This window comes from Platichthys flesus, chromosome 2, assembly GCF_949316205.1.
Source record: "Platichthys flesus chromosome 2, fPlaFle2.1, whole genome shotgun sequence".
NCBI lineage: Eukaryota > Metazoa > Chordata > Actinopteri > Pleuronectiformes > Pleuronectidae > Platichthys > Platichthys flesus.
This window is the reverse complement of record NC_084946.1, coordinates 25,165,802-25,192,165: the sequence shown is the minus strand read 5'-3', so window position 1 is coordinate 25,192,165 and position 26,364 is coordinate 25,165,802. Positions and strand designations below refer to the sequence as shown.

The window sequence follows — 26,364 nt, the reverse complement described above, 5'->3', positions numbered from 1 at the left end:
ATATCCGTAAAAGACGGTTAAATCATGTCCAACGTTTAAAAATCATGATGAACAGCTTGAGACGAGGGCCTGTGGCATTTGAATAACCAGATTAGTATTTGTGAACAGTTGTGATTCGCCCTCGTCTCATGTTGTGCCAAACAGGCCACCGCAGAAGAAGGATCCAAGGATTGTGAGGGGCAGATTCAACATTGGGGAGGTACTCCTTGATGTGCAGAGTTTCTTTGGCACGAGCAGCTTCACAAGCCGCCTCGTGGCGAGGACCGAGCTGGCACGGGCGCCGCCTTTGTTCTGCATGTTCCTGCCATCTGATATTAAGGATTATGGGAAGTCTCGTCTACTCCCGTGCCCAGGGTTTCATCTCAGACCCCATGTTGACAAACAGTTGTGTTACTTTGTGTCTCTGAGGTGGGCAGGGATGGCTCATCCGAAGCTTGTCGGTGCCGTGTACAGATGTCTGGCAACAGAGGAGGCAAGATGGAGGAAGTGATTGACTACACAGAGAAGTTTTGGCCCTAGTCCTCTGTTGAACCCATTAATGCAGGAGTAGTGCACTGCTTTCATCCAGAGCTGGAACTGCCATGGCCGCGGGAGTCTGCGGTGTGTATGTGCGTGTGTGTCTGTGTGTGTGTGTGTGTGTGTGATTCTCTCTCTCTCCCTCTGTGTGTGTGTGTGTGTGTGAAGAGAGGATTCAGCGACACAGCGAATTTGCATCACATTTGTTGGGCGTGTAGCAGCCGCTCGGCGAGGAGCGGTGAAGGGCACCGGGGAGAGAATCTCAGTCGAGTCATGAATATGAGTTTGTGATGTCCTACCAATGTCAGACTGTGGCTCTCGGCAGAGATATGCAAAACCGCTCCAACTTCATTCCACTTGTTGCTGATAGGATCTGTGGCACAGCCGGTGGGGGGGGCGGAATCGTTACTGTAGAGACCGGGGTTATTAAATTGAGGGGAAATGTCCTGAGCCAGTTTTAATAAGGTGATAGCCGTATGCTTTCTGCCACGAGTCCGAACCACCTGTAAAGCACCTGATAGGCCGATCAGCAGTTAACAATCAGGCCGTCCATTCACCCCTCTCGTGCAGATGGTTTAATCTTATTGTCTCCAAATGACTTTGGATATTTTCCGAGCGTGATGCCGCGGCCGGAGTGCAGAAGGTGCCGGGTCCTTTGATCTGCGTCTGTAGAGGCCGGCTGAATTTAAAATGGCAGGGTGTCATCGAGCTCGTGAAATCCTGACATGAGCAGCGAGACTCATCTTTGATCCTGTTGTCCTTTTGTGTCAGCTTCATCTGAGAGTGTGATGTATCGGAAAACAGATGACGAGCAAACACTTTGCTTCATTGTGCTGGTGCCGCAGAGGTTCATAGTTTCTGGAGCACAGGAAACAAAGTTGTGTTATTCTTCTCTGCAAACAACCACAGCTACAGTTCACTCAAACGGTTTGTTTGACAGGAAAAGACGACAACTACCAAACCGTCAAGTAAAGTTGATTCTTTGTTCTTATAAGTTAGCAGAGCTTTAAGGGAGGGGTGGGGGGGTGGGGTGTGTGGCTGGTTTATTCAGGATTACCAACCCTACCTTTAACAGATAATGTATGTGTATGTGTATGCGAGCACATACACATACAATACATTCAAGTTACTAGTTTAACATATGGTGCCACGGTGTGTAGATATGTTCACACTGCATATTTCACAGCGTTAGTACAGTTAATATTCACTTATTTATACTCGCTTACCTCTTTAGATCAAATTGTCTAGGTGTATCATCCAACACAAGTATGCATCTAGTATATTTCGCCATTTTTAGAGATTCTAAAGTGTAAAACACCTTTCAGTTTGTCATAGATGTCGAGAACCAAGACCGGGCACTGATAACAAACTCCTCCATCCGCTCTAGAAGGCATCCATGAGGAAACGTCACTCACCAGGAGCAGAGGCGGTAATGCCAGGAGCTTGTTAAGCGGGTGTTACCTGTAGCAGAGCTCTGGATGTGGCTAATTTCTGACTGACCGACCTCCACATCCATCCTGCCTGCAGCCCGAGGCGGAGGCGGCCTCAGTTCTGTTTCACCAGTTTCGATTGAAACCGACCCTGCCCTCCGAAGGGCAATTGATTGACAAGCAGGGATTTAATAATTTACCTGGCTACTTTTTTTTCCTCCTTCTTCTTTTTGAATATGCAGACTTATTGGAGAAGAAGCCATCGCGGTACAGAGCCGGGCACTTTTCTTTATTTTATAGCGAGGATTGAACTACTTATCATTTCAGACGCACAATAAAATTTAACACACCTCTTTAGAACTCTGGACACAGATTACGGAGTTCATTGTGTTGAGTAAATTTGAAACTGAGGAGCTGTCGGGGGTGCGGCGGGTCTCTGCTCCCCCCCCCCCTCGTCTGGCAGTAATATGTGGGGGGTGCACACCAGGGAGATCTCTGCTGGGAGATCTCCCTCGTCTTCGCCCTCCTGTCGATCACTGGCTGATTTTCTTCTGTGTGCTGTTGCTCTAACATTTCAGAAAAGGTTTAACAAACATTTGTCTCTGTTTGTCTGCAGTTGTATGTTTATCTTGCCCGTTTTGTACAACAACAAATTGTTCGAGATGTGAAAACCAAATGAAGCTCAACAAATATCTAATATTATATTAAGTTATACTTCTGAAAAGTAAAAAATGATCGGTTTCTCTCGTTTTACTATTTTTGAAGATATGTGTTAAAATAAAATGAATGTTTTTGTTCTCTTTCAAATTGCAAATTCAGCTGACACTGGAAATTGTTGTTCAATGACCAAACAAAACAGTGACACAAAACAATTTAAATGCAAATACAAAAAACTCAAATCTGGACTGAAAATGAGCAGAAAGAAGAAGGATCTTCTGTAATCTGCCGCTCTTTCACAAGACCTTTATTAACAAAGCAGAATATTCAATACAATTAAATAATTAACAAACAATTCATATGGCTTATACAAAATGGTTTATTGTAGAAATAATGCAACACAAACACAGTTTAAACCATACCTATGTTGCCTTGGCACATTTGGACTGTGGTGGCTGTTGTTGTTCACTCTCCAGTCCACTCTTGCTTTTGGAGTTTCTTAAATTGGAGGGAATTGTTTATGTTCTCTGTTTGTCAGCAATAAAAAATAGTCTGTGCAGAGAAAGGTGAGTCCTCTCCTCACTTTCTAACCTAAGTTTTTCCCGGATGCTTAAATTGCACACGATGCGTCCAGAGTCCCAACACCGACCGTTATTGATGCAAACTCATTTCAGTCCCTGCATTTTGTCTGCTTTCTAAACGTGCCCCCAGATGCTCCAGGGCACCTCCGGCCTCAGCCAGTGCACAGTGGCAGTGGGGAGAGGGAGCACCAGTCAATTACCAGTTAATAAACAGAGGAAGTTTTCTATTAGTGCTTGTTAGTGCGTGTAAAAGATTGTTGGTATGTGGAATTGGGGGAAGTCACTGTGACTGTGGAATTAGAAAAAAAAAACACAAAGTACAGGCGTATTTTCCGTGCCTGGGTCTAATATCCAGCATCCAGCTCTCCTGCGCACTGGAGATAATATTTGTTATTTGATTTTCATCCGGCCATACAGTCCAAGATATTGTATTTGCAAACTCATCTCCCCCCCCCCCCCCCCTTTGAGCGGTGCAGAGATGTGTGCTCAGTGGTTTCACAGGATGCAGTGTATTTCAAAAAGCGACTACAGAGCACACTCGCCAATAAAGAGAATCCATTACGTCAGCACGGCACGGGCCAAACAATGCAATGCTGGCGGCTGATAACAGTGTGGGGGGGGCCCCTGATGAATGTGATGCCTCCTTGGATAGCGGCTGTCACGAGTCTGAGGCGTGGTGGTGGACCCCCCCCACCACGCTGCTGGGAGTGTAGAGCGCTGGAAGGAAGCAGCACCTGAGAAGGAAGTAAGACATGAATTGGATTTGGGGGGAAGTCGTCCTCACTAAGACATCGAGGAGTGTGGATCATTAAAACCCTGTCGTATTAGACCAGGACCCAATAACCACCGCCTCTTACCTTTGTTGACATCCGGATTGTAGAGCTGCTCACGGTAGATAGGTCACAGTGAACCTCCCCATTCTATCCTGTAACTTTAATTTTAAGTTTATCTTCCGGGGAAAAGCGATGGATGCTCCTCTGGTTCGCCACCACCACCTGGAGCCGGCATATGGGCCGGCGCCCTCTCGGGGTAATGGGTGGGGCGGCCTCGCTGTCGACCACTGGGTCACTGGTAACCAGCAGCTGGGAGGCCGCCCTCTCGTCACAGCAACAAATCTCACTTTAATTAGCTCAGCCGCCCGTTTCCTCCCCACTCTCCCCACACTCCTCCATCAAGCCTCCCTCACACGGCTTACAGGCTCACCTTCGCCTCTCAGCCTGGCTCCACTCACGGGAATAGCTCAGGCTCCTCAACATCTCACACTCAGACACACACACACACACACACACACACACACAATGGGCTATAACAGAGACTGACAATTGACTTTCAGAAAGCTTGGATCTCATTGATTTTTAAACTGCTTCTCACTGATATACCTTATTAGCTCCGGGATGGCCACTGATACAGTCATCGTTATAGACCGACGTTTCCTTAGTGCCTGTAAATATAATTTGCACATTCACATGTAGGAAGTGATCTCACAGGCTTCCTTATTATATGCTCACCCGAGCTCCCTTCCACTGGCCATTAAAGAGATGTTCAGTAAGTGGACCTGGAGCTTTTTACTGTATCGATCCCAGTCACCGTGTGCACTCTAATGGGAACACAATCTGTCCCCGGCTCAGGATCATAGAACACGTACAGCCCGGCGAGCCGCTAACACAGACGAATGATGCTTGATGTAACAGTCCAAGAGTTTTAATCCAATAGTGATAATATGGAAATGATGTCTCGTGCTAATCATTGCACGATTGTGTGGAATTTAAATAATTGGACGAGATGGAATGAAGTGCTCTTTGGAATTTTTTAAAGCATAATGGGGTGTTATTACAAAAATAGCTAATTACATAAAAATTGTTCCAAAATGAGATCTCCTCTTTACACCTGCAATCATTTCACAGGAGTGGGCGTCACATTGTTCAAATGGCGGGATTATCTCATTAAGGACGAACTCTTCATTAAAACACCGGCTGTGTATCTGAATCGTCCTTGTGCACATTCCTGTCTTTGACTCCTCGTCTGATAGACTCAGACACAGAGGACAGATCCCAGTTCCCGTGCTGACTGGTGAGCGCTAATAGACAAAGCAAGCTAGACCCCGGTGAAGATTGGCCTACAATACCTCCCTGTCTCAGGTGACTGGTAAAAATCCAACCACCATTGAAGCTCCTGCACAGTCCAGTATGGAGAGTCAGTCCCTCTGGTCCACAGCCACTCGTCCCCTCTCCTCCACGGGGGCCTCCAGACGGAGCCACATTATGGCCTCTGCTTAATTACCTATCAAAAAACACTTTTTATTACACCTGATGGGGGGAGGGGGAGACAGGGAGAGGGAGGACAAAAAGACACAGGGGGAAGAGGAGAAGAGGAGAAGAGGAGTGGGGCGTAAAGCAGATTGAGAGATGGGAAGGAGAAATTGGAAAGTGGGACTGAGAGATTGATACTGGGGACGAGCCGTGCATCTGAATCTGAATAGAGGCAGACAGGGAGGAGGGAGGGAGGGAGAGGGAATAGCTGTGTTCTGCAGATGGGGCGGGCGGGGGGGGGGGGGGGGGCAGCGATCTGGCCAGCATCCTTTATTATATTTGTTTATTGTTTACAAACACACCCAGTAGAGATATAAAAGGGGGAGGGTCCTGTTCAACAGAGGCTGTGAATTACCCGTGATTGATAGCACGACAGTTGACCCCCCCCCCCCCCCCCCCCCATCCCCTTCTCCACCCACCAACTCCACAACTCACCCACCGCCACCCCCCACCGACCCAACAACACACAATTAGGTGTTCCGTCTGTCACACGGCCCACCCTCAGCAGTGACAGACCAAAATAATAATAATCATGCCTGACCAGAGAGACTGTGGTTTCAGACGAGCAGCTCTCACCACGGGGGTTTGATGCCACAGCTCCTATACTGTACACGTCAGCCTCCATCGTACCTGTTCAGGCAAACACCTGTTTGTCCGAGGAAAATAGATTTCACATATATATTCAGCTTTAGATTATACAGATTTATTCCTTCACCGAGGAGCTTACTTTATTTAACTTTGAGAGATAAAGTGTTTTTGAAAATGTCTTTGATTGCTCAGAAATTAATTCAAAATCAAATAAGAATCTTAATTCATTGAATTTAAATGTGGTTTCATCTTGAGGACATTTCTGCATTTCCAGGGTTTGATGAAATTCGCTTCTAACAGTAAATTTACCAGTTACACTAATCCTCCTGTGTCGATTTAAGTAAATATTATTTACGTGCATCTCAGAGCTTTAGGAATATAATAATAATTCAAACTGTATAATCACACACTAAGTCTTTATGCATTTGGAAATAACGCTCTGTTCATTTATGGTGTTTCAGAGCTTAGGGGAACAATCTTAGATATATTCATGTGTATAAACAGATAACTTTAATAAGAACTATTGAAATCACAGAAACATTAAAAGCCTTGAATACAAAACGATTCTTAAGCTTTTAATGTCAATTATATAGAGAAACATAAAGCTGAAGGTTTGCCTCAAATAATAAGCTGTTTTTATTGTCCGTGTTTTAATGTTGGCATCGGTAGAATAAAGAAGTTTAACACCTACTGGTTACACACTGATAAGAGTGTCGCTGGGTGTGTTTGCCATTTGTCTATATATAATTGTTTTCTATAGAGAATGGCTGTTTTAGATAAAGTGTTCACACATCAAAACAGAAATGCTTTGAAGGCTCACTGCAAAAGTTATTTTACATATTGTATAAAAATGTCTGAAGGTGTAAAAATCCAATCCCTCAATTCAGCGTTTTTTAATAGTCGCACATTTACAGCTCATATAACGTGGGCGTGAAACCATCAACCTCCACGTGAAGGGACAAAGCTCCCGTTGATGGCAGAGCGGAGAGTTTCGATTTCTCGTGCCTCCACATTAAAAAAAGTGACAAGCCTGCTCTTTGTTCTGGTGACTTAGAAAGTGTGTTTTTATTTTGTGACTCACATCAAAAATACTGCTTGCAGTATTGAGCCGTGATATGTGTATTTAATCAATATTCATTTTGTCTCTCTCAGCTCGAAGCTGCCCTCCATAATCCTGTGCACTGTGGACTGCTGGGCTTCTCTGCAGCGAGCACCTCCTTACCTCAAGGCTACCTCTGGGTAATGTGTTGCATGCACACACTAGCACGCACACACACACACACAAACACACATGTACACACACAGACACTGAACCATTGACAAGGCCAAGACAAATACACAGTTGCTGAATTTCTTTAGCTTTTTACACAATCACTGTGTCACTTTAAACCTCCTCTCTATGATGTGCTCTCTTTAATTAGTGAAATGAATATAAAAATATAAATATCTCAAGGCTAAAAAAGTAATATGCTCCATTATTCACTGTAAAATGTCACCAGGATGCTTTGAATATAAAGGCAGTGGGTTGGTAGGTAACTGCTGTGTTTTATGATGAGTAGGGCAAATTGTGCTGCCGGACCTTCACAGCACAATCCCCGGACTAGGGGGGATTTAGTGGATCTTCGGTAGAGGGGTAAGGGGGGGGGGGGGGGCGGACTGAGGGACCAAAAAACTGAGTGCAGAGAATCAGCTATTAATCTTTATGTTTCAGTTTTAGTTCCCTCTCCCTCTTTTTCCAGAAGGTGGGCAATTTATCAGGTAATCCCATTCTGACCTACAGGCCGTCTGAATCAAGTGTAGGTCCTCCAAGACAAAGAGTACAGCTCCGTGTCTCCGTCTTAATTGCTTTTGTTGGGCTGTTCCAAAGAGGAGTGCGATGCTCTCTCAGATTGAGGGAAAGGAAACACCGTGGAGCTGGCTCTCAGGGCACTGTGGTATCAATGCTTGAAGGGGCACAGGCCACACTGCACCATTACAGATGACTTAAATACCCCTGACCGAGAGGCAGAGGTGGGCTGTGTGACACACCGGTGGAGAAATGTCCACATGAGTGACTGAAGGCTCAATTAAACACTGCGTATGGTTATGTGCAGTGTAAGATATCAGAGGGTACCTCACCACGACGTGCACCTCCAGCCTTGTGCTGTGATTGGCTGTCTTGTCTCAGAGTCTTCTATTAGTCGTCTAGAAGTGTCGTCAGAGTCTGCGACGTGTTGGCGAGTCCCTCAAATTGACTAACCCTAACGGCCTCCAGTCTGAAGCGTTTGTCTTTTAAAAACTCGTACACGACTGAGGGAAGGGAATTGAAAGGAATCCAAAGCTCATGGACCAAGTAACTTCACACTCTATTCCTGCTTGTGCAGATGTTCTTTAAAACAAACCTTGCAAACAAGACGTTATCGAGGTTGAAGCAAAGCTCGACCTTCTCCTGGCGAATTGTTCCACCCGGCTCCGTTCAACTTCTAATCGAACGCAAAAACAAACTCGTATCCACTTTAAGAAAACACATAATAGTGAAGGTCTGCAGGAGGCTGAGTGCCCCCCCCCCCCCAGTTGGTTCTACCTCCCTGGCAGGCTTGTCAAATACGGGATGACACTAATCATGTTAAAGTGAGTTGGGTGATGGGGATTTCTGTGTGCTTTGATCAGAGTAATGGCATTGTGTCTAATCAGGCTGATAACCCAGGGTTTCCCTTTACACCCTCCTTGTCCCACTTTCCACAAGCATCCCACTTCTTATATTTCAGATAAAGTCTTTGTTAACCCAGCCAATATTTTTTTTTATATATATATACGCAGGACAGTATTATAAATGACTTAAAATGTATTTTTTTAAGTGGATGGACATTCTGGTGATCGGTGGTTCTGGCTTGGTAACGTGGTAAACACCGTAGAGAACAGTGTGCCATCATGGCCGCTCTCCCCGGGCTTCCCTCGCTCTGTCCAGAGCAATGTGTAATTAGCGCTGGCAGAGCATTCACTGTCTGAGGGGAAGTTTCTGCCTCCTCTCAAACTAGGAGGAGGAAACTGTCCAGGGCACAACTCCAGACATCTCTTCCTTCAAATGAGCAGTGATGTCTTTGTCAGGACAGTGTGTTTGCCCTGGATATGGGTGGGGGGGGACTGGGGGATGATTAGAGGTGATGGGGATGTGTGGAAGGGCTTGGGAAGGAACAGATAGACGTGTAAGGAGGAGTCTGGGTGAGCGGGGGGGGGGGGGGGCCCTTGCCTCTGGCTCTGGTTACACAAAGTCGCTTGGAACTGTGTTTTTTTTTCGGCTCCTCGCTGCAAGATAAGTCCTCCCTATCTTCCTTTTCACCCTGTGCAACAGACCATTATTTGTTCTGGCTCGTTCTCAAGAGCCCACAGGATCGCTCCCGTCCAGATTCTGCACGCTGATACAAATCAAACAAATGATTGCATGCAAATAAGGGTGAGCAGTGAGGAGAGGAGCTAAAGACTATATTTAGCTCATGTCACATTCACACGATGTGATTCATACAGAGTACAAATCTTCTCTGTCGAGCAGCGAGCAGCCGGGCATCTGTTCCGGGAAGGGCTTTGTTCTTTGTCTGGACATCCACCTAGGACTCACACAGGAATAATGAATGAGATTATATTGAAAAACCCACAGCGGCAATTTAATTGTTTTGGAATAGAAGCAGTGCCACCTTAATTGGAATTGCATCAGAGATAGGTTGCAGGGCTCCTGCTGTCTTTGTTTTCTCAGCATTGGCATTGACAGGCTTACACAAAGGCCAATATAAATGTAGGACATAGGAAATCAAGTCTCTATTGAGGCAGACAGTCGGCCTGTGGGGTGTGAATTACCTGGGGAAGCTTGTTGTGATTGGTGCACCTGTTCTGATGAGGTTACTTTCTGGTTTGTTTGAGTCGTTGTTTCTCAACTTGTGTTTTCCTCACAAAGGGAGAGACAGGGGACGGGGAGACTCTCTCTCTCTAACAGCTCGGATTCTGTGAACGTCTGTGTTTCTTCTGAGAATAGTATCTTCAAGTGTTATGTTCAACCCTGGACATGCTAGAAATCAGATGTCGGCTCAGATGATTGATTGATTGATGGGTTGTACCCACGAAAGAATTGTCAGATGAAAAAGAGGAGGGAACACTCACTCTGCAGCTTCTTCTGGAGACAGAAAATGGTCTTTTAGCTTGAAAATGGTGATTCCACACTATCCAAGTATTGCATTGGTATTTTGGATGCACCTGACAATGCACTGATCACTAGCCAATGTTCAACTACATTGTAAGGACTTCAGATTAATAACGTTATCGCTGCGACTGCTCAAAGATCAAAGACCAAACCATCAGGAGGTTTGATGACATTATACTTAATAATAAATACATCAAAATACCAAGTTTAAACAAATTCAACTTGAACAATCAATCACTCATATTGCAATTCTTTTTTATAATGGGGATAGCATTCAGTTATGGTAGATATTGATATTAGGGCTGCAACAACGACTATTCTAATAGTCGATTAGTCATCGATTATTGAAACGATTAATCGGATTATGAATGACACATATTCTCAATTGCTCTTATTTAGCCATCAGCTTTTAAATTGAGCTTGAGGTTGTTAGAGGCATGTGATGACTGAAAATAAAGATAATCAAGATTGGTACTTCATGCAAAAAAAAGTATTTTAAAAAAACTTTGCTGCATATTAGTGTACTGTTGACACAAAAGCAAAGAAAAATCGAGTTTTTGTCCATTTTAAACCAAGGACAGGCAAAGTGCTGATACAAAAAATATATTAAATTTCAAGTAATCCATTTTTCCTGTTAACAAAAAGGACAGGGAAAGTAGCAGCAAAAAGAACATCAACAAAGGAAACTACAGTCTTCTTTGGACTAAATAATTGTAATTAAAAAAGACGTTTGTCAGGCAACAGGATAACATTACGCTTTTAAACTCGTTAAATTATTTTTTTTGTAATGGATTCTAGAATCCTGCGCACAGGTATATACGTGTATGTTGCAACCTAGCTAACAGGCTATCTTACCGAGGCGAGTCTGATCGTTGCACCCCTAATTAATATTGAAAAAAGGTTTAAAACAATATGAGAACAATTTCTCCACCAAAATCCAAATTGGGTTTGCCCATATCCCACCTACTTGAAATCAGAGACACATCTTATTTCCAAATTGTATTAATATCTCTAGCTTAAAGGTTTTATGATTAAACGTGGAAACGTCCCAAAAGTACAAGGCAATCTGAATGACCAACAAAAAGCTGAAAAAAGTGACCTCATAATATGTAGAGACATTATCATTAAACCAAGTCTTGAGGGCTGCGCTTCTTACTGAACAAAAGATTCCAGAGTAGAAATGTCTGATGTTCTTATTGTGAATCCATCACTTAATGTCTTCTCTTATTGAAAGTGAGGAGGGACATTGACAAGGTCTGAAGGAATCATTGATTGGAACTCTTTTAAAAATCCTAACTGCTGACAGGCAAAGGATTTTTAACCCCAAAGAAACATTCTCAGTCTTGACCTTTTCTTAACTGGATTTTCTTTCCCTCCACACAGGTGTCAGGTAGAGGTGAAGGGTCACAGGGGCAGATCGAGATCTTCTCCCTCAACAGGCCTCTGCCTCGGGCTGTGAAGAGCCTGCAGCTGGACTCTGCTGTCCGGTGTCTGGAGTACGTACCTGAACCTCCTCCGGCCGATGAGGTGGAGGCTGCAGTTCACAAAACACCTTCAGGGAGCAGCGCCAACATTTGTGTCGGACTGGACGACGGCCGGTGAGAGAATAATATCTAACAATTCTTCATCAAAATGTCTGTAAACAACTTTATCCACATTTTTCAAACTACAATGGAACCAGCAGAGCCTCCAAATTCCCCCAGTGGCTTCTCTCCGGAGAAGCCACTGGGCTGGGCTGCTGGGCTGCTCCGGAGTATACATGCATGTGTTTTGAGACTAAACTCTTTCCTGTAGATGCGGCTCGATATTACAGAAAGAATCCGATCCCTTGTAAAGAAAGCCTTTGTGTAGAAATGGAAAAAAACAAATAGTGAAATCAAATGTATTGGAGTTTCCATCATCAAATAAGAAGCACCAGATATCAACCTAAGAACACAAATGCTTCTCAACATGCTCCACATCTGCCTTGGTATATTATGGTCCTCTATTACCCGGTGCTCCGCTCCCTCCAGCTTTTCTACCTGTATAGATTTGCTTGTCAATATTTCATCACAGCAAGAAATCAGAGCCGAGGCCTCGACGCAGCGTCGATACTGCCACTGCCGCCGAGATCAGTTTCATTTTCAAATCCAATAAACCCCCTCTGATCCCTGCTGTGTGTGATAGACCAGCGGCCTCCTCTCAGGGTTACAGTGAATAAATTGTTTTTACTCTTTCAGGCGGAGAATATTCTTGGATTTCAGACGTAGCCATTATGTTTCTGTAACTCTCATTAACTCTAGTGTCATTAGTGTTAAATAAAGTATGTCAGCAGTTTGTTGTTTTAACGCTGACTCATTCACTTCCGATACGATTGTCCGTCCAGGGAAATGAAAAAAAAATACGTACAGTAGAAAGAAAGAAAGAAACAAGTATAATGTCAGTACGCTTAAAAAAAAACAAAAAAAAACATCTCCACTTCTACTTGACATTTTCTCCTCAGACTGACAGAAACAAACAAGCAGCATTTGTGCATTTGTCATCTGGAGAACACAGTGAGATGTAGCCGTGTTCAGATGGGATTTCAAACATGAGAGAGACAGAGTGGCTGCACACACACACACCCACACACACAAACACACACACACACACACACACACACACACAAGGCTCTGCTCCAAAGTGAACTGTTAAATCAAACCGCATGAACATGGGCCGCTCTGTCATTTTAAATGACGCTCATTTGTCATGTTGGCTCGTGCCGCTCTGGTTCCTCCAGCATCCTGGTCTACGGCAGCGTGGACACCGCGGCTCAATGCCTGCTGACCCTGCGGAACCCGGAGGGCTGCCCCGTGCTGTGCCTGAAGCAGTCGTCCCGCTTCCTGTTTGCGGGTCTGAGGGACGGCACCATGATGGTTTATGGAAGAAGTACCAGTGGTGAGATGTTTGTTGTTTTGTTTTCAGCCTGATTGTTGTGGTGCGGATGCTGTGTCTCTTTCTGTGTGAGGCATATTGCGGTGGAAGTGAGAACGTGTCGTCCTATAATCTAATTTTAGTAAGTAAAAGTACAAAAAATACTGAATACTGATCAATTCTTATAGCGCCCTCTATCTGTATTTGCCTGTAGTGTTGCATTTTATGAAACGGCGAGAAGGAGCTAGCTGCAGCAGCTTGGAGAGTAGTGGACAAATCTTAGAAAAAAAAAAGACTCTCACTGCCAGAAGAGAAAGACCAAAGTTCCATGTTGTTATTTTGTATAATTGAAAACCTGTTTGAATTCACATTCACGCTTGATATTTGTGTGTACAACACAGAAGGGATAAAGAAGGGAAAGTGCTGCTTGAAGAGAGACACACAATGGGAATCCACACTGTCACTATATACTTGTATTATTAATATTGATTTGCATGTGAATATCTGGTTTATGAGTCACCCTCATAGACAGAAAATGCCTTTTCAGAATGGGTCTTACCAAAATTATTTTACAAAAACACATTTACCTAGAATCACTTTTCCCTTTTATGCTGTACTTCTGATTCCTGGGGATTCTCCCACCTGGTGTAAGCATGAACATAATGCCCCCCCCCCCCCCCCCCCCCCCCCCCATGTGGTGGATGGCGTGCCATGTCCAGTCAGGCATTGCACGAGGCCAGGAGGCTTAACAGCATCTCAGCAGTAGTTCTCTGTCCCCGCAGCCAGCGGGAGCACAATGCTTCCATCACCAGGTTCTCTTTCACCTGGCTCCAGTAAATCAACATGGCTGCCGTCCTCCTGTGCTCCTTTCTCCACCCAAGCAGAAAGGATGATTAATTACACCAAGCTGCTGCATGCCGATTAAATATTACTATTCATGCTTTGTATGTAAAAAGAAAGAAAAAAGAAACAGGACAGGAGAAAAGCTTTGTTGGGTGCCAGGGAATGTTTGTGGATTCTGCACATCTGTTAAAGATGTATCTGTCTTTGACTTAGCGTGCTACTGTGTTAAAACTAAAGTCTGCAACCACCAGGAAAAAAAGAGAGGCTGGAATTGAGAGCTGCGCTTGCTGAGATGCACGTCGGACATTGTGCTTAATGAAAAAGAGACGAGGCGGAGAAGCTTGATGTGATGCAATGTTAACCAGGGAGAAGCATCAGCGCCATGTGCACGGGGCCGGAGGGACATTTACAAGAGTAACATTTGAAACGCTGGAAAAGTGACCTTTACAACACACCAGGCAATTAACCTGTGGGAGTCAGAAGCCAATGTAAAGCTATTCTGCAATGAAAGGCAGAAATAAACAACTCAAAATGTTAATTAAACGGCTGGATGCACTCCCTTCTGTAATTGTGCTTCATTAACGCATAGCAAAGGGAAAGCTTACGTAATTCTCACCGTAATGTTTTTCTGTCGTCGCTGCAACGTGATTAAAACTCAAAGAAAGAAAGGGCCCTGCTCCATTTTCACAACGATGAGGCGAAAAAACAAAAAAGGAGAGAGCGAGTGAGACGGAGAGGGAGCGAGAGAAGAAGTTGGAAAGTGGATTAAAGTGTACAGCAGAGTTGTTAGCATGTGGGTGGCGAGCGCTGTGCAGCTCAGTGTGCGGTGCTGGGACTGGAGGTCCACACTCTCTGTTCACTCCACCTGTAGTTCACTTTCTCTCACATATTTGTTTTTTAATTAAAGTGAAATAAAAGGAGCCTCCGCTGTGAGCCGTCTTCGCTGATGCTTTAGTAATTGCTTAATAACATTTAACTGCTTTGAGAGTATTTTTCAAAATAAAAAGCGAAGGTGTCTCGCCGCAATACAAGTGGGGGGAGAATTGAATGTAATTGCCTCACTCGATGTTGGAATAGAAGCAGGGTTTATTAATATGATTTCAAACCAGCTGTGATAATAGCCATTGATTATTTTGTTCTTTCTTTCAGTATCTCTTTGTCGTTCACTGTTGTTTTTGTTTTTGTGTTGTGTTGTGTTTGTCTCAGACGATCTTTGGGAACCCGACTCGTGCCGATGTGTGAACCTGGGCTCGGAACCCGTGAGGACGCTGCTGGTTCTGGACGACTCGGTGTGGGCGAGCTGTGGGAACTCCGTCACCGCCGTGGACGTGTCCAGCCTCAACACTCAGGTGAATAACCAGTTCACTGCTGGGCACACATCACCTGCACCATCACCCTGTTACTGGGAAGAGTCGATGTGCTTCACAAGAACTGGATTTTAAGATTGTTTATCTGGATTATCCTTCTTTACTTCCTTCTAGATAGATAGATAGATAGATAGAAAGAAAAATAGATGGATGGATGGATGAATGGATAGATAGATAGATAGAAAGAGAAATAGATGGATGATAGATAGATATATGGATAGATGGATGGTTAGATAGATTGATTGATAGATAGATAGAAAGAAAAATAGATTGGTGGATGGATGGATAGATAGATGGATGGATGGATGGATAGATAGATAGATAGAAAGAAAAATAGATAGATAGATGGATGGATAGATAGATGGATGATAGATAGATAGATAGATAGATAGATAGATAGATAGATAGATAGATAGATAGATGGATGGATAGAAATAAAGATAGAGATGGATGGATATATGGATGGATGGATAGCTGGATAAATGGATTGATAGATAGATGGATGGATGGATAGATGGATAGATAGATAGATAAAGCTGTACCATATGACATGCGATAGAGTAGTCTATATAAACTGTCCTTGTGTTTACATAGTTATTATACAGCACACAAAAGCTGTATTTCATTTGAATAAGTGTTTCAAGAATATTACAAAACAATCATGACGATTATCAGATTCATCTTTTCAAAAGCTTTTGTTTGAAACAACTCCCTTACAAGGTCGACTCCTCCGATATTGCTGAAACATGGTGTTGAAGACCATGAGTGAAACTGCAACACAAGTTGTTCTTTATTTTATTTGTTTAGTGTGTTTTTTATTTTTTTGCAGCTTTGAGGAAAATTTCCCCTCCTCTCATTTTGTGAAAAGATTTATGCCGACAGCCGTAGAGAGCCGGCTTTTGTAATCTGTGATGTCATTGAGATTTACTGCCTGCAGCCGCCGCCTGGACAACCGAGTCAAACCTTTGTGTGTTCATACAGTGTGTGTAACTTCCACACACAAATACACTTCATTTCGCTGAGGAGCTCTGAGTTATTGGGAAGGAATTCACACCATTTTCTCCCAGAAGATCCTCCTGGGTCTCGTCTCTGTCGTGTTGTGTGGTCTTTCTCTCCAAGGTGTTCATCTGTACCGTGTGTCATTAGATCTGTACAGGGGGACGACTTCCCCAGCTGCTGTGGACGATAATGAATGGCAGAAAACAAACTCTTCTGGGTGATGTTAATGTGGTATTCAGATGCTGCGCTGCAAACCATTACCATTTAATTATGTATCCCAGATGTGAGTGTGCGTAGCTGGAGAAACGGGTGGAGGCTTCTGGCGGAAAGGAGCTTGTTTGCCGAGAAGACCTTCCCTGGTTAAATAAAAGTTGTTGACTGATATAAATATGATGCTGAATTTGAATTTGAACAACCTAACAAATTGAAACACTAAAAATAAACAAGATACACGTGTCTCTTGGACCACGGCTTAGAAATCAGTTTTTAGTTCCCAAAGCGGAAAACAGATGAGCTACATTTCAGGCGAAAAGGGGAATGAGGAAAGTGGCTAAATGCCACAGTGGTACTGTGGTACTGTCGTCTAAAGGCGAAAAGGTTCTGAGTTCGAATCCCGTTGCAATTTCAGCTGGGATAATATCTCCATCGACCCTTAAAGGTTCTGTGTGTGGCATTTAGTGACATCTAAATGGTAAATGGATTTGTATTTATCTAGAGCTTTTCTAGTCTTGATGACCACTCAAAGCTCTCTACAGTTCAGTTTCACATTCACCCATTCACACACACATTCATACAGTGCATCTACTTGCAGCTCTTTGTTATACTATGGGAGCCATTCAGGGTTCAGCATCTTGCCCAAGGACACTTTGGCATGCAGATGGATCCGACTGGGGATCGAACTGCCGACCTTCAGGTTGGAGGACGACCACTCTACCCCTCAGCCACAGCCGCCCCTCTAGTGGTGAAGGTGCATGTTGCAGCTGGATACCCCTCACCCCACAGAGAAGCTGTGGCAGCCTTCAGTTGTCATGAAAACTCAAAAGGTGTTTAGTTTGTCCAGTTTGGGCCACTGTAGAAAAGAAATGGCGGCCTCCGTATATAAAGTATACTTAAATATAAAGTATTTAAATATAAAAGACCCATTCAAGGGTAAAGAAAACAACGATTTGTACAATTTAGATGAAACACAGTAGAGAAAACATCTTAAAGATTATTTGATTTTTAATTTCTGCCAATAGATTCCTTTGATTATAAATCTTTCACACTGAACCTTTAAAGATTAGCAGTTTAGCCAAAGAATGGATGGATGCATACATTTTATTTTGAAATTATAGATATTTAGCTTGACATCATGTCAAATATCAAACCTGCATTAACATGCAAGAGACAATTTTGTTTTGATAATGTAATAACAGGTATTAAAATGTTCTATTTTAGAAGAAGCAACAGAGTAAAAGAAGCAGCTGGTGAATGTGGACGATCAATCCGGCGACAGATGCTCCTCCAGTCGGCCTCAGGAGCCTCGTGTTTCAGAGGAGAGCTGAGCCGGGGATGTCTCCTCTTATTCCTTCACCTCTTTTGCCTACCGCAGTCCTCCGGAGACAGGAGCCTAATCAGCTGAATAGCCGTGCAGGAGAGCCACGGTTCCGGTTCACTGTGTCTCCCGCGGAGCTCGACGGGTCGGCCCTGGTTACTTCTTTGCTAACCTTGTCTCCCTCACTAATGTGGACTCGCGAGGCCTGACTTCACAGGGGCGCCGGTGCATATCCGGGATCTGGAGAAGCACCACTTGGCACCTGTAGCGAGAGATATGACTCGGAGCGAGGCCAGAGGGTCACAGATCCTCACTCGCTTCCTCCCTTCCTTGTTTTCCCCGGCGGACGTTCAACGTTTGGTTCGATTTGCAGCACTTCTGAATCATTTGTCCGTGACTCCTCGTGGACGCCGCGTCTCGCCTGACGCCACCGGTCCCTGCACACGGCTGCTCGGCATGAAACCTGGTGCTCACATACAACGCTGGTTAAATTGGCTTCAAATACGAAACACAAAGGATCTCTGCTTTGTACTATTCAATTATTGTAAACCCTGGTGGGGATTGAGGAAAATTCTAGGGCTGAGAAAACCTCAGCAGCACAATGAGGGAGAGGAAGACGGACAAATAGAGCAGCAGGTATGTGGGGACATAGGAGACGTCTCATCTGTCTTAACACACCGAGATTTAAGAAAAAGCTCACAGAGCCTCTCGATGATACCTTTCACCGTTTTGACTTTTAGATATTACCACAGGGGTTTGACAAAGGAGAGATTTGGAAGTAAGACTTCACAGCATCAGGCGTTCAAGGCCGTGCTCGCAGTTTGCCTGGGGGGGGAGTCCTTTGAAACACGATTGCTTTTAGTATCTCTTGTTTACCACCATTTTATCTAAGTGTTGTGGCCAACCAAGGTACTGCAACAAAATGAACTAAAAGCATCCCCAGGGACCCAAACAGCAGCGTCTCCAGCTCCTTCTCTCCCATCCTTTCATTTGAAATAACCACAGACATTGAGGGAAACTCGCCTCACCACAAGTTTTTGTTGGAATTGTTGTAGTAATAGTGACGACACTGACATCACTTGTGAAAATGATGTTGATCAGTTGATACCAATTCTTTTCTTCCCAAAAAAGCAATAACTTATCGAGCATCTCCTGAAGTGGAGAGAAAATGAGAAAACAACTTTTATGATTTGATTGACTAACAGGAATGCTTTTGTTGAAATCCACCAACAGATCATGATTTCAGACGCGTCTCAGCCTCTTGTAGAAGTTTCTAACGGTCGATCTTCAGACCTCCAGATACTAAAGAGCCCTGAACAGTGTCTGTAATTTAACCCGACTCCTAACGAGGCAGGACATAGTGGACATACGAGCGTTGATCAGTACTGACCGGCAGACCTTGTTCCATCCTCTCACCATTACTACTTCTCTCTCTACCTGCTCACCCCCATCAGTCACATGTCCACCACTCCCTTCAGACTGGAGATGTGGACCCAGGACTCTGGGCTGGGGGGGGGGGTGAGCGGCACCTGACGTACTGAAGGACTAATGAGCTGCTCCGACCGGCTGCAGTGTTAGTGGCTGCTGGAGAACTCTTAACGTTGGGATGTTGTTGTTAGTGTGACACTGCGGAGTGGAGTGGAAAGGGCACATTACCACTGTCAGGCTCCACTGACCACCTCATCTCTGTAAGCAACACTGGACCCGGCAGACTAATGCCAGGTTGTTGGTCGGGTGGCGGGGGGGGGGCTTGTATTTATCCTGTATTCAACACAGCGCTGACACAGGCACAATGTCCCTTTATGGAACCACATTTAAATTCACACATATTTTTAACCACTCCAAATTACACACACTCTCCCTAAAACTTATTTTTTCTTCACAATCCATAAAGTGCAAATATACACTGATCGCACAGAGTTTAAGAGAGTAAAAAAAAATGTTTTGGTATCTGCCACCTGATCATGATCCACACAGACATATAATGGATTCTTCCCTTACCCTTATTGCACCTTTACAACAAGTTTTGTGGTAATCCCTTCAGTAGGTTTTGCATAAACAAACAAATGCATAAACCACTTAGTGAAGGTAAATATTGACTTAAATATATAAAAATCTGTTATTTCCTCACATTATCAGGCCCTTCTTGACATGTTCTGTTTATCCCAGTCAAATAAGACATCATGCACAACAGAGTGCTTTACAGGTGCTTGTAAACATGTGGCGAGGAGCCATTAAACCCTATGACGGCCTTTTATTAGCTGGGTACCCCGTCAGAGCCGACACACTTGATAATGATTCATGTGATGATAAAACAGCACATGCAGCAGTACTGTGATGTTCTCTGCTCGCCTCTCAACCCCCCGTTTCAATTGCAAGGTGACATTTCTTGCCTTTTCTCGTGGATATCTCATATTTTGATGGCGGCACCCGGAGGAAAAAAACAAATCCCAGAGCTGCGCTGCTCGTTCTCTCTCTGGCGGAGCCGGCGCTCGCTGCAGAGGAGTCAATTAAAAGAGGCAAAACACATCAAAGGCTTCTTCTTCTCCCTTTTCCCCTAATTTCAAACAAAGGGAGGACCCACTGGCAAGGGCACACAAACAGGTGGTAATCCCCGTCCGCCGGTGCAGCCGGCTCGGGCCGCGGGGGTGCATTCTCATCCTCACCCACTTGCTCGCATTGAATAATTGCCCAGCCTCATGCAACTCGTGCATTCACAGTGATATGAGTTCCAAGATGATGCCCGAACCAGCCCTCGTCACGCCTCGGACCGCAGGGGCTGCATGTGTCGCCATGATAAGGCTCATTGCATTTAGTTCAAGCTACTCATTAAGACTGTGTGCCTGCAAAACTCTCCTTTTTGTATTGTGCTCCTAAAAGAAGATGGAAGCCAGGGGACTGGTGCAGAAACATGTGTCGGGGACTCGGTAAATGACAAAATGAGGAGGAACAGTTTGGATTTATTGAGAGAAGTGGAAGTGCAGCAGGACTTCTAATGACCTCATCATGTCACCATATAATTGTGACAGTTATCTTGTTGTGTTTGGAAAAATGAACTTGCACACAAATCAACTTTGACACGACTGTCACAATAATCAATAAACGTTTTACCAATTAAAAAGCTGTCGAATGAAGCCGGAGACTCTCATTCTGACGTCTTTTATTCTTACTCATGTTGTTTGTGAAAATAACAACACGCTCAATTATTAAAGGAATAAGGGGAAATGGCTGTGACGCTGCCCGACTCCTCCGAGAATAAAAGGGTAAACTTACAAAAGACCAAACCAGCTTCTGAAGAACTGGCTCTGAAGCTGCTCTTCTTCAAGTCCACAGAATGAATGGAGGAAGAAATCCCCCCCCCGATAAGCCCGGAGAGAGGCAACCTTTCAACTTTAGAAATGTTCCGTGTCAGCCATCGATAACTAAGTGATTTCTCCCCCCCCCCCCCCCCCTGTGTTATTTACGACATCTCAGAAGTTTGAAGTCCACCCGGACCCGATGGTCAGCGTGGCGCACATGGCGTGGGCGGGCGGCGGCGTGTGGATGGCGTTCTCCGAGGGCTCGTCCATCCGTCTCTTTCACACGGAGACGCTGGAGCTGCTGCAGGAAATCAACATCTCCACCAGGTCCACGCTGCTCAACACAGGTACACACACACACACACACACACGTTACACAACACACCGGGGTCTCCACATGAGGAAAATATTCTTTGTGACATTTTAGAATTTCAAACGTGCACCAAATCCAACACTGCACCCCCCCCCGTGGGCCCAGACAGACGGATTTAGTCAGAATTAGTAGAGAGATAAGAAGACGAGAGGATTCTGATTCAACACTGATGAAGCTCTCTTCTCCTCAATCGTATTCTCTCCTTGTCCGAGCTGCTCTCTGGGTCCTGCCCCGGGGGGGGGGGGGGGCTGACCTGAATAATATCTCAATATTCACAGAACCATAACAGAGACGGGGAGTGATAATAAAATGAGCTGCATTTAAGATTTTCATACCAGAGGGTTCAAATGGAAACTTTCTTGTCTTTCTTATAAATGCTCAATCTGTGATATCATATCCATTTTACCTCCTTTTCGCCCCCCCCTCCAGCTCTGCTTTTTAAAGAAGTCCACTAACCCCTCTGCAGTCCATTTAGTTTACCCCGGATAGTCCATTACTTCCTGTGTGACTTCCTTCATGATGGATGAAATAATCCTCATCGGGTGTTTTCTCCTCTTTTTTCAGAGAGATGAGCCACGGTAAACAAATTACATCGTAATGAAGCGAGCCTAAATCTGTCTAATGGTGATAACAGCACTTCCCTCCAACACGTCTAATGTAGTGGGCCATCAGCTCCTCCAACACCGAGTCGTGTGAATGCATTTATAATATATATATCGTCCCCCCTTTTTCATTGAGCCACCCCAGACTGTGATTGATGTATTTAGAGCAATACTCAAAGCCGAGGTAGCACGGAGAAGAAGAAAAAGGGTTTTCTCCTGCGAGTTGAGTCAAAGAGTTACAAAAAGGCACCAAACTTTTTCCTCTTGTAGATCAAAGTAGAGAAAAAGACTTTAAGGAGCACACCCCTCCTATGGCCGTGGTATCTGGTGATCCAGAGGTCGTTTTCATCCCCTTGAAACATGCAGCCGGTTGGAGGGTAGGGTGACAGCCTGGAGGCCCGGCCCTGGGGGGGCGGGTGGGGGGGAAACAAGGTCAGGAGAAAGGAGAGAGAAAGAGAGAGAGAGCTGCTCGGCTCGTGTCTGCAGGGTCCACGGAAGGAAGAGGATCTTTGACTCAAGTTGTGATTTGTTTTGCTCACAAGAGGAAAGAGCTTCCCCCCCGATACTTATGAAATAATGATAGTTTCCCTCTGTCAATAGGTCTCAGCTCCCTTAGGGTTTCTCCTTGACTTATGCCAGGACATGCAGTAATGATATACCCCCCCCCCCCCCAATCCTCTCCCCTTAATGTGATTTATACTCATCTGGGAATTTCAGTCGCAGTAAACAACAGAAGTTTCTGTAGAGGAGGAAACTGCTGATCTTCTAGCTGCTAATGCCGTTAATAGCTCCGTCCTCAGGGTGAAGACGTGATATTCCAAAATAAAGTCCTCAGTGACATATCACAGGGAAGCGTTTATCTTCAGAGGTATCTTCTTCTTTTAAGGCAAACACGTTAAACCCCCCCCCGTCTTCACAGCGCACACACTCGAGCGTGTGCGCTGCTGCAAACAAAACTGAAGGTGCGAGATCGCTCGAGGTTAAGCTATACCTCCTTAATCTCAAGTGTCTTCTTCATTCTCCATCTTTATCGCCTGTTCTTAAAGACAATGCCTGTTCGCCCACATCCTCCGACTTAACTTCAGATTTCACGGGGGAACCCAGAAGTGGTTGTTCACGAGCGGCACTCGCCCGCTTAAGCTCTCGAACCAGAGTACAAACGGGCTCTGGGGCGAGGTGAGCAGGTGGCAGACAGTTTTGGAGATAAAGGCGGCCACCTCACTCGTGACCCTCCAAGGTCTCCCACCTGAAGGCGTCCGGCCTCGTGTGCTCCACCGCTTCGCCTCCGCATCGCCTCCGCTTCCTCTCGCACAGTCGGCTTCCTGCTCGGGACGATGATTCATCTCTGCACAGCCCGATGAATTCATTAATGACGCCGTCGAGCCACTCGTGCAAATCCCCGTAATCTGAGCACGACACCGAACAAACATGTAAATGCAGCTACACATGTAAATGAGCGTTTCTTGTAGTCGTGATCAAGAGTGTCGGTGTAATTCAATTACCAGTTTCCATGGATGTTATGGGGAACTGCGTCTATAGATAACTAGGCCACAACGGGAGCACAGAGCTGAGGGAGCACAGAAGGAATGCAAAAATAAATTCAAAACAAACAATGCTTCTTTTTCTTTTTTCAGCCCTTTGTAAACTGGAAACAAAGGATGTGCATCGTATAATAAGAGTGTGCGATTGTCCTTCTCCCCGTCACTAATGCAGCGCAACACAAACACCTCACAACAGAGGATGTGTGTCGACTCTCGCGTCATTGGCTGTTACAGGATGTGAAAACTTGAGTTCATACAAAGGAAAAACCGAAGCTTAATCTCATCCGGAGGATTATCGACAATCTGGTGTAAAAAGAAAATCACCCTGAGATACTTCCTCTGTCGCACTTTCTCACAAGAACCTCACAACTCCAACTTGATACGTCTCATCTAATATGAGTATTTACATGACAAGAATAAAAGTGACATATCTATATTAATATGATTACGTGCAATTTACATAACTTCAAATTCATTTTTTTTATTGATTTGTCATTGTAGATGTTTCTGCTACAGTCAATCTGACAATATTTCTCAATGTGTAAAAACATGTTGTGTTTTCTTTGTTCAATTATCCAACGTAAAGAATCCTAATCAGCCACAATCATTTGTATTTGAACATCTAAATATTTACTTTTCAATGTCAGTTACATCTCATGAGGTGGAACATTTTGCATTTTCATTAGAACAGAGACAAATCAGTTTCAGATGATGTTTCCATCGCTGCCCATGTTCTTCAGTGTTTCCTTTAGGTTGTAGTTAAGAAACACATCCACAGATTCTAATGTTGAGCCCGAATCAGCCTGAACTTCACAACCTCTCAATATTTCCTTGTCGCCGTCCTCCAGAGCTTGAACTTGTGAACTCCAGACCCCCTGACATTGCCGTTAGTCGTGGTAACTTGTACACGGAGCAGATTGCTCACCACACTCTGAATTGAAACAGTTTCTGCACAGGAGCAGAAAAAAACTTCAAGATCTCCTCAGAAGAATACTTTTGAGCTATTCTGGTCATTTGTCTGTTTGTGTTTTCTCTGAATGAAAACACTTCAACCAGGCTTTATGTTCTTCAATGGCAGCCGTTGTGGCAGGAATGAGAAAAGGCTCAGGGAAGATGTCGGTGTTGACTGTGTTTACCTCACAGGCCTGAGAGCTGCCGAGCGCTTTGAGTGAATGGACTGAATCTATAGAAGGTTTTTTCTAAACCTAACAACCACTCACAGTACATCACAGGTCATGATCAGCCATTCACACACACTCACCCTCTACACACGGCTTCTCTTACACACAAGTTTTGTGGTTAAGTGTTTTTGCCTGAATACACTGAGACATGTGGAACCAGAGGAGTCGGGGATCAAACCACCGACCTTCCAATTAGTGGACGACCCACAGCTATCGATCCTTTTATTGTCCTTGCACAGTGAAAAACGAAATTTAGCAGCAATCCTCACGATGCTTAATATGAATTTATAAAAGCATAAAAAGGTGCAATAAAAAAGTGTATATATATATATGAGTAAGAATAAATGTAAACATAAAAACAGTACAGCAGATAATTTTTCAAAATAAAGGTGTATGTGACCATGTAGTGCAATTAAGTATAAGTATTTTTTGAGCCAAGAAAATAAAGCTTGTTTAATAGGCGGGGTTATGGAGATATATGTTATTTCCCACAGGCCCTGAATGCAGCACAAACTGTCCAATAATAAGTAAAGTGTCAGTAGAGAGAATTCTAAATATTATGATGTTTTGCTAGTTTTTATCTTAAATACTTAACATTAGCCGGATAGAAAAATCTACTTAAAAGGACACGTGACACTTTTAATCATTATTATTTCAACCAAGTGTGTTAAAGGTTTTTTTCTAAGATCTGCAAAGTAAAATAAAAGTATTTGAATGTCAATATGAAACTGCTCTATAAATCTTATTGGCTCTGCTGCACGACAAACATCTTCACTCTATTGATAACTGGATCTTTTGATGGTTAAATAAAAAAAAAAAATATATATATATATATATATATATATAAACCTCAATTTTGTGAACTGCAAATATTCTCTTCTGCACCTGAGCTGAGACTTGTTCTGATCTAATCATCCAAGTTGTGCGACCGTCCTCTCTCTGTGTGTGTTGAGGTAATTTGAGGAGATTATGTGCGTCTTCCATTTTAACCGGCTCTCCTGCAGACGAGGTGAAAACCTCGAAGCTCAACATTTCAAAACCCACTCACATCTGAAACACAGGTGTATAACACTAAGTTCACAGAGTGTGTGCGTGTGTGTGTGTGTGTTTCTTCTACACTTTGTGCTTTTACGATTCTTTCAACTGGGTCAGTGGCAATTCCACAAATCCAATTTTTCATAATCTTATATAACCCCCGAGCTCCCGGTGGCTGTGCTGTGCATGTGTGTTAATCTTGTCAGATACAGATTGATTATAGAGCTTTAAACTTTACTCAAAGCTAACGCTGAGAACTTACAATCCAAAAATGTTTCTTTATTTCAATTTTGTTCAATCACAAAAGGTCTGAAGAGTCAAATTTCCAAAATGCAGCATTTTTAAAAAAAGAAAATCCTGGAATAGTAATATCTGAATCTCTCTCTCACATAAAGCACCATACTCTGTGGTAGTTTTAAACTACACTTTTATTGTATAATGATGTG

The 26,364-nt window shown here is 44.1% G+C and overlaps 1 protein-coding gene across 5 annotated transcripts in view; it reads left to right on the top strand.

Moving 5' to 3' along the window:
• The window catches only part of arhgef10la (Rho guanine nucleotide exchange factor (GEF) 10-like a), a 102,346-nt gene that overhangs the window by 73,207 nt on the left and 2,775 nt on the right, over positions 1-26,364 (top strand). For all 5 annotated transcript variants that reach the window (XM_062407729.1, XM_062407720.1, XM_062407712.1 and 2 more), the window contains 5 exons: positions 7,234-7,320; positions 11,636-11,850; positions 13,011-13,168; positions 15,194-15,336; positions 21,362-21,533. In XM_062407729.1, the coding sequence (XP_062263713.1) occupies positions 7,234-7,320; positions 11,636-11,850; positions 13,011-13,168; positions 15,194-15,336; positions 21,362-21,533 (775 nt within the window). The remainder of the gene's footprint in view (positions 1-7,233; positions 7,321-11,635; positions 11,851-13,010; positions 13,169-15,193; positions 15,337-21,361; positions 21,534-26,364) is intronic.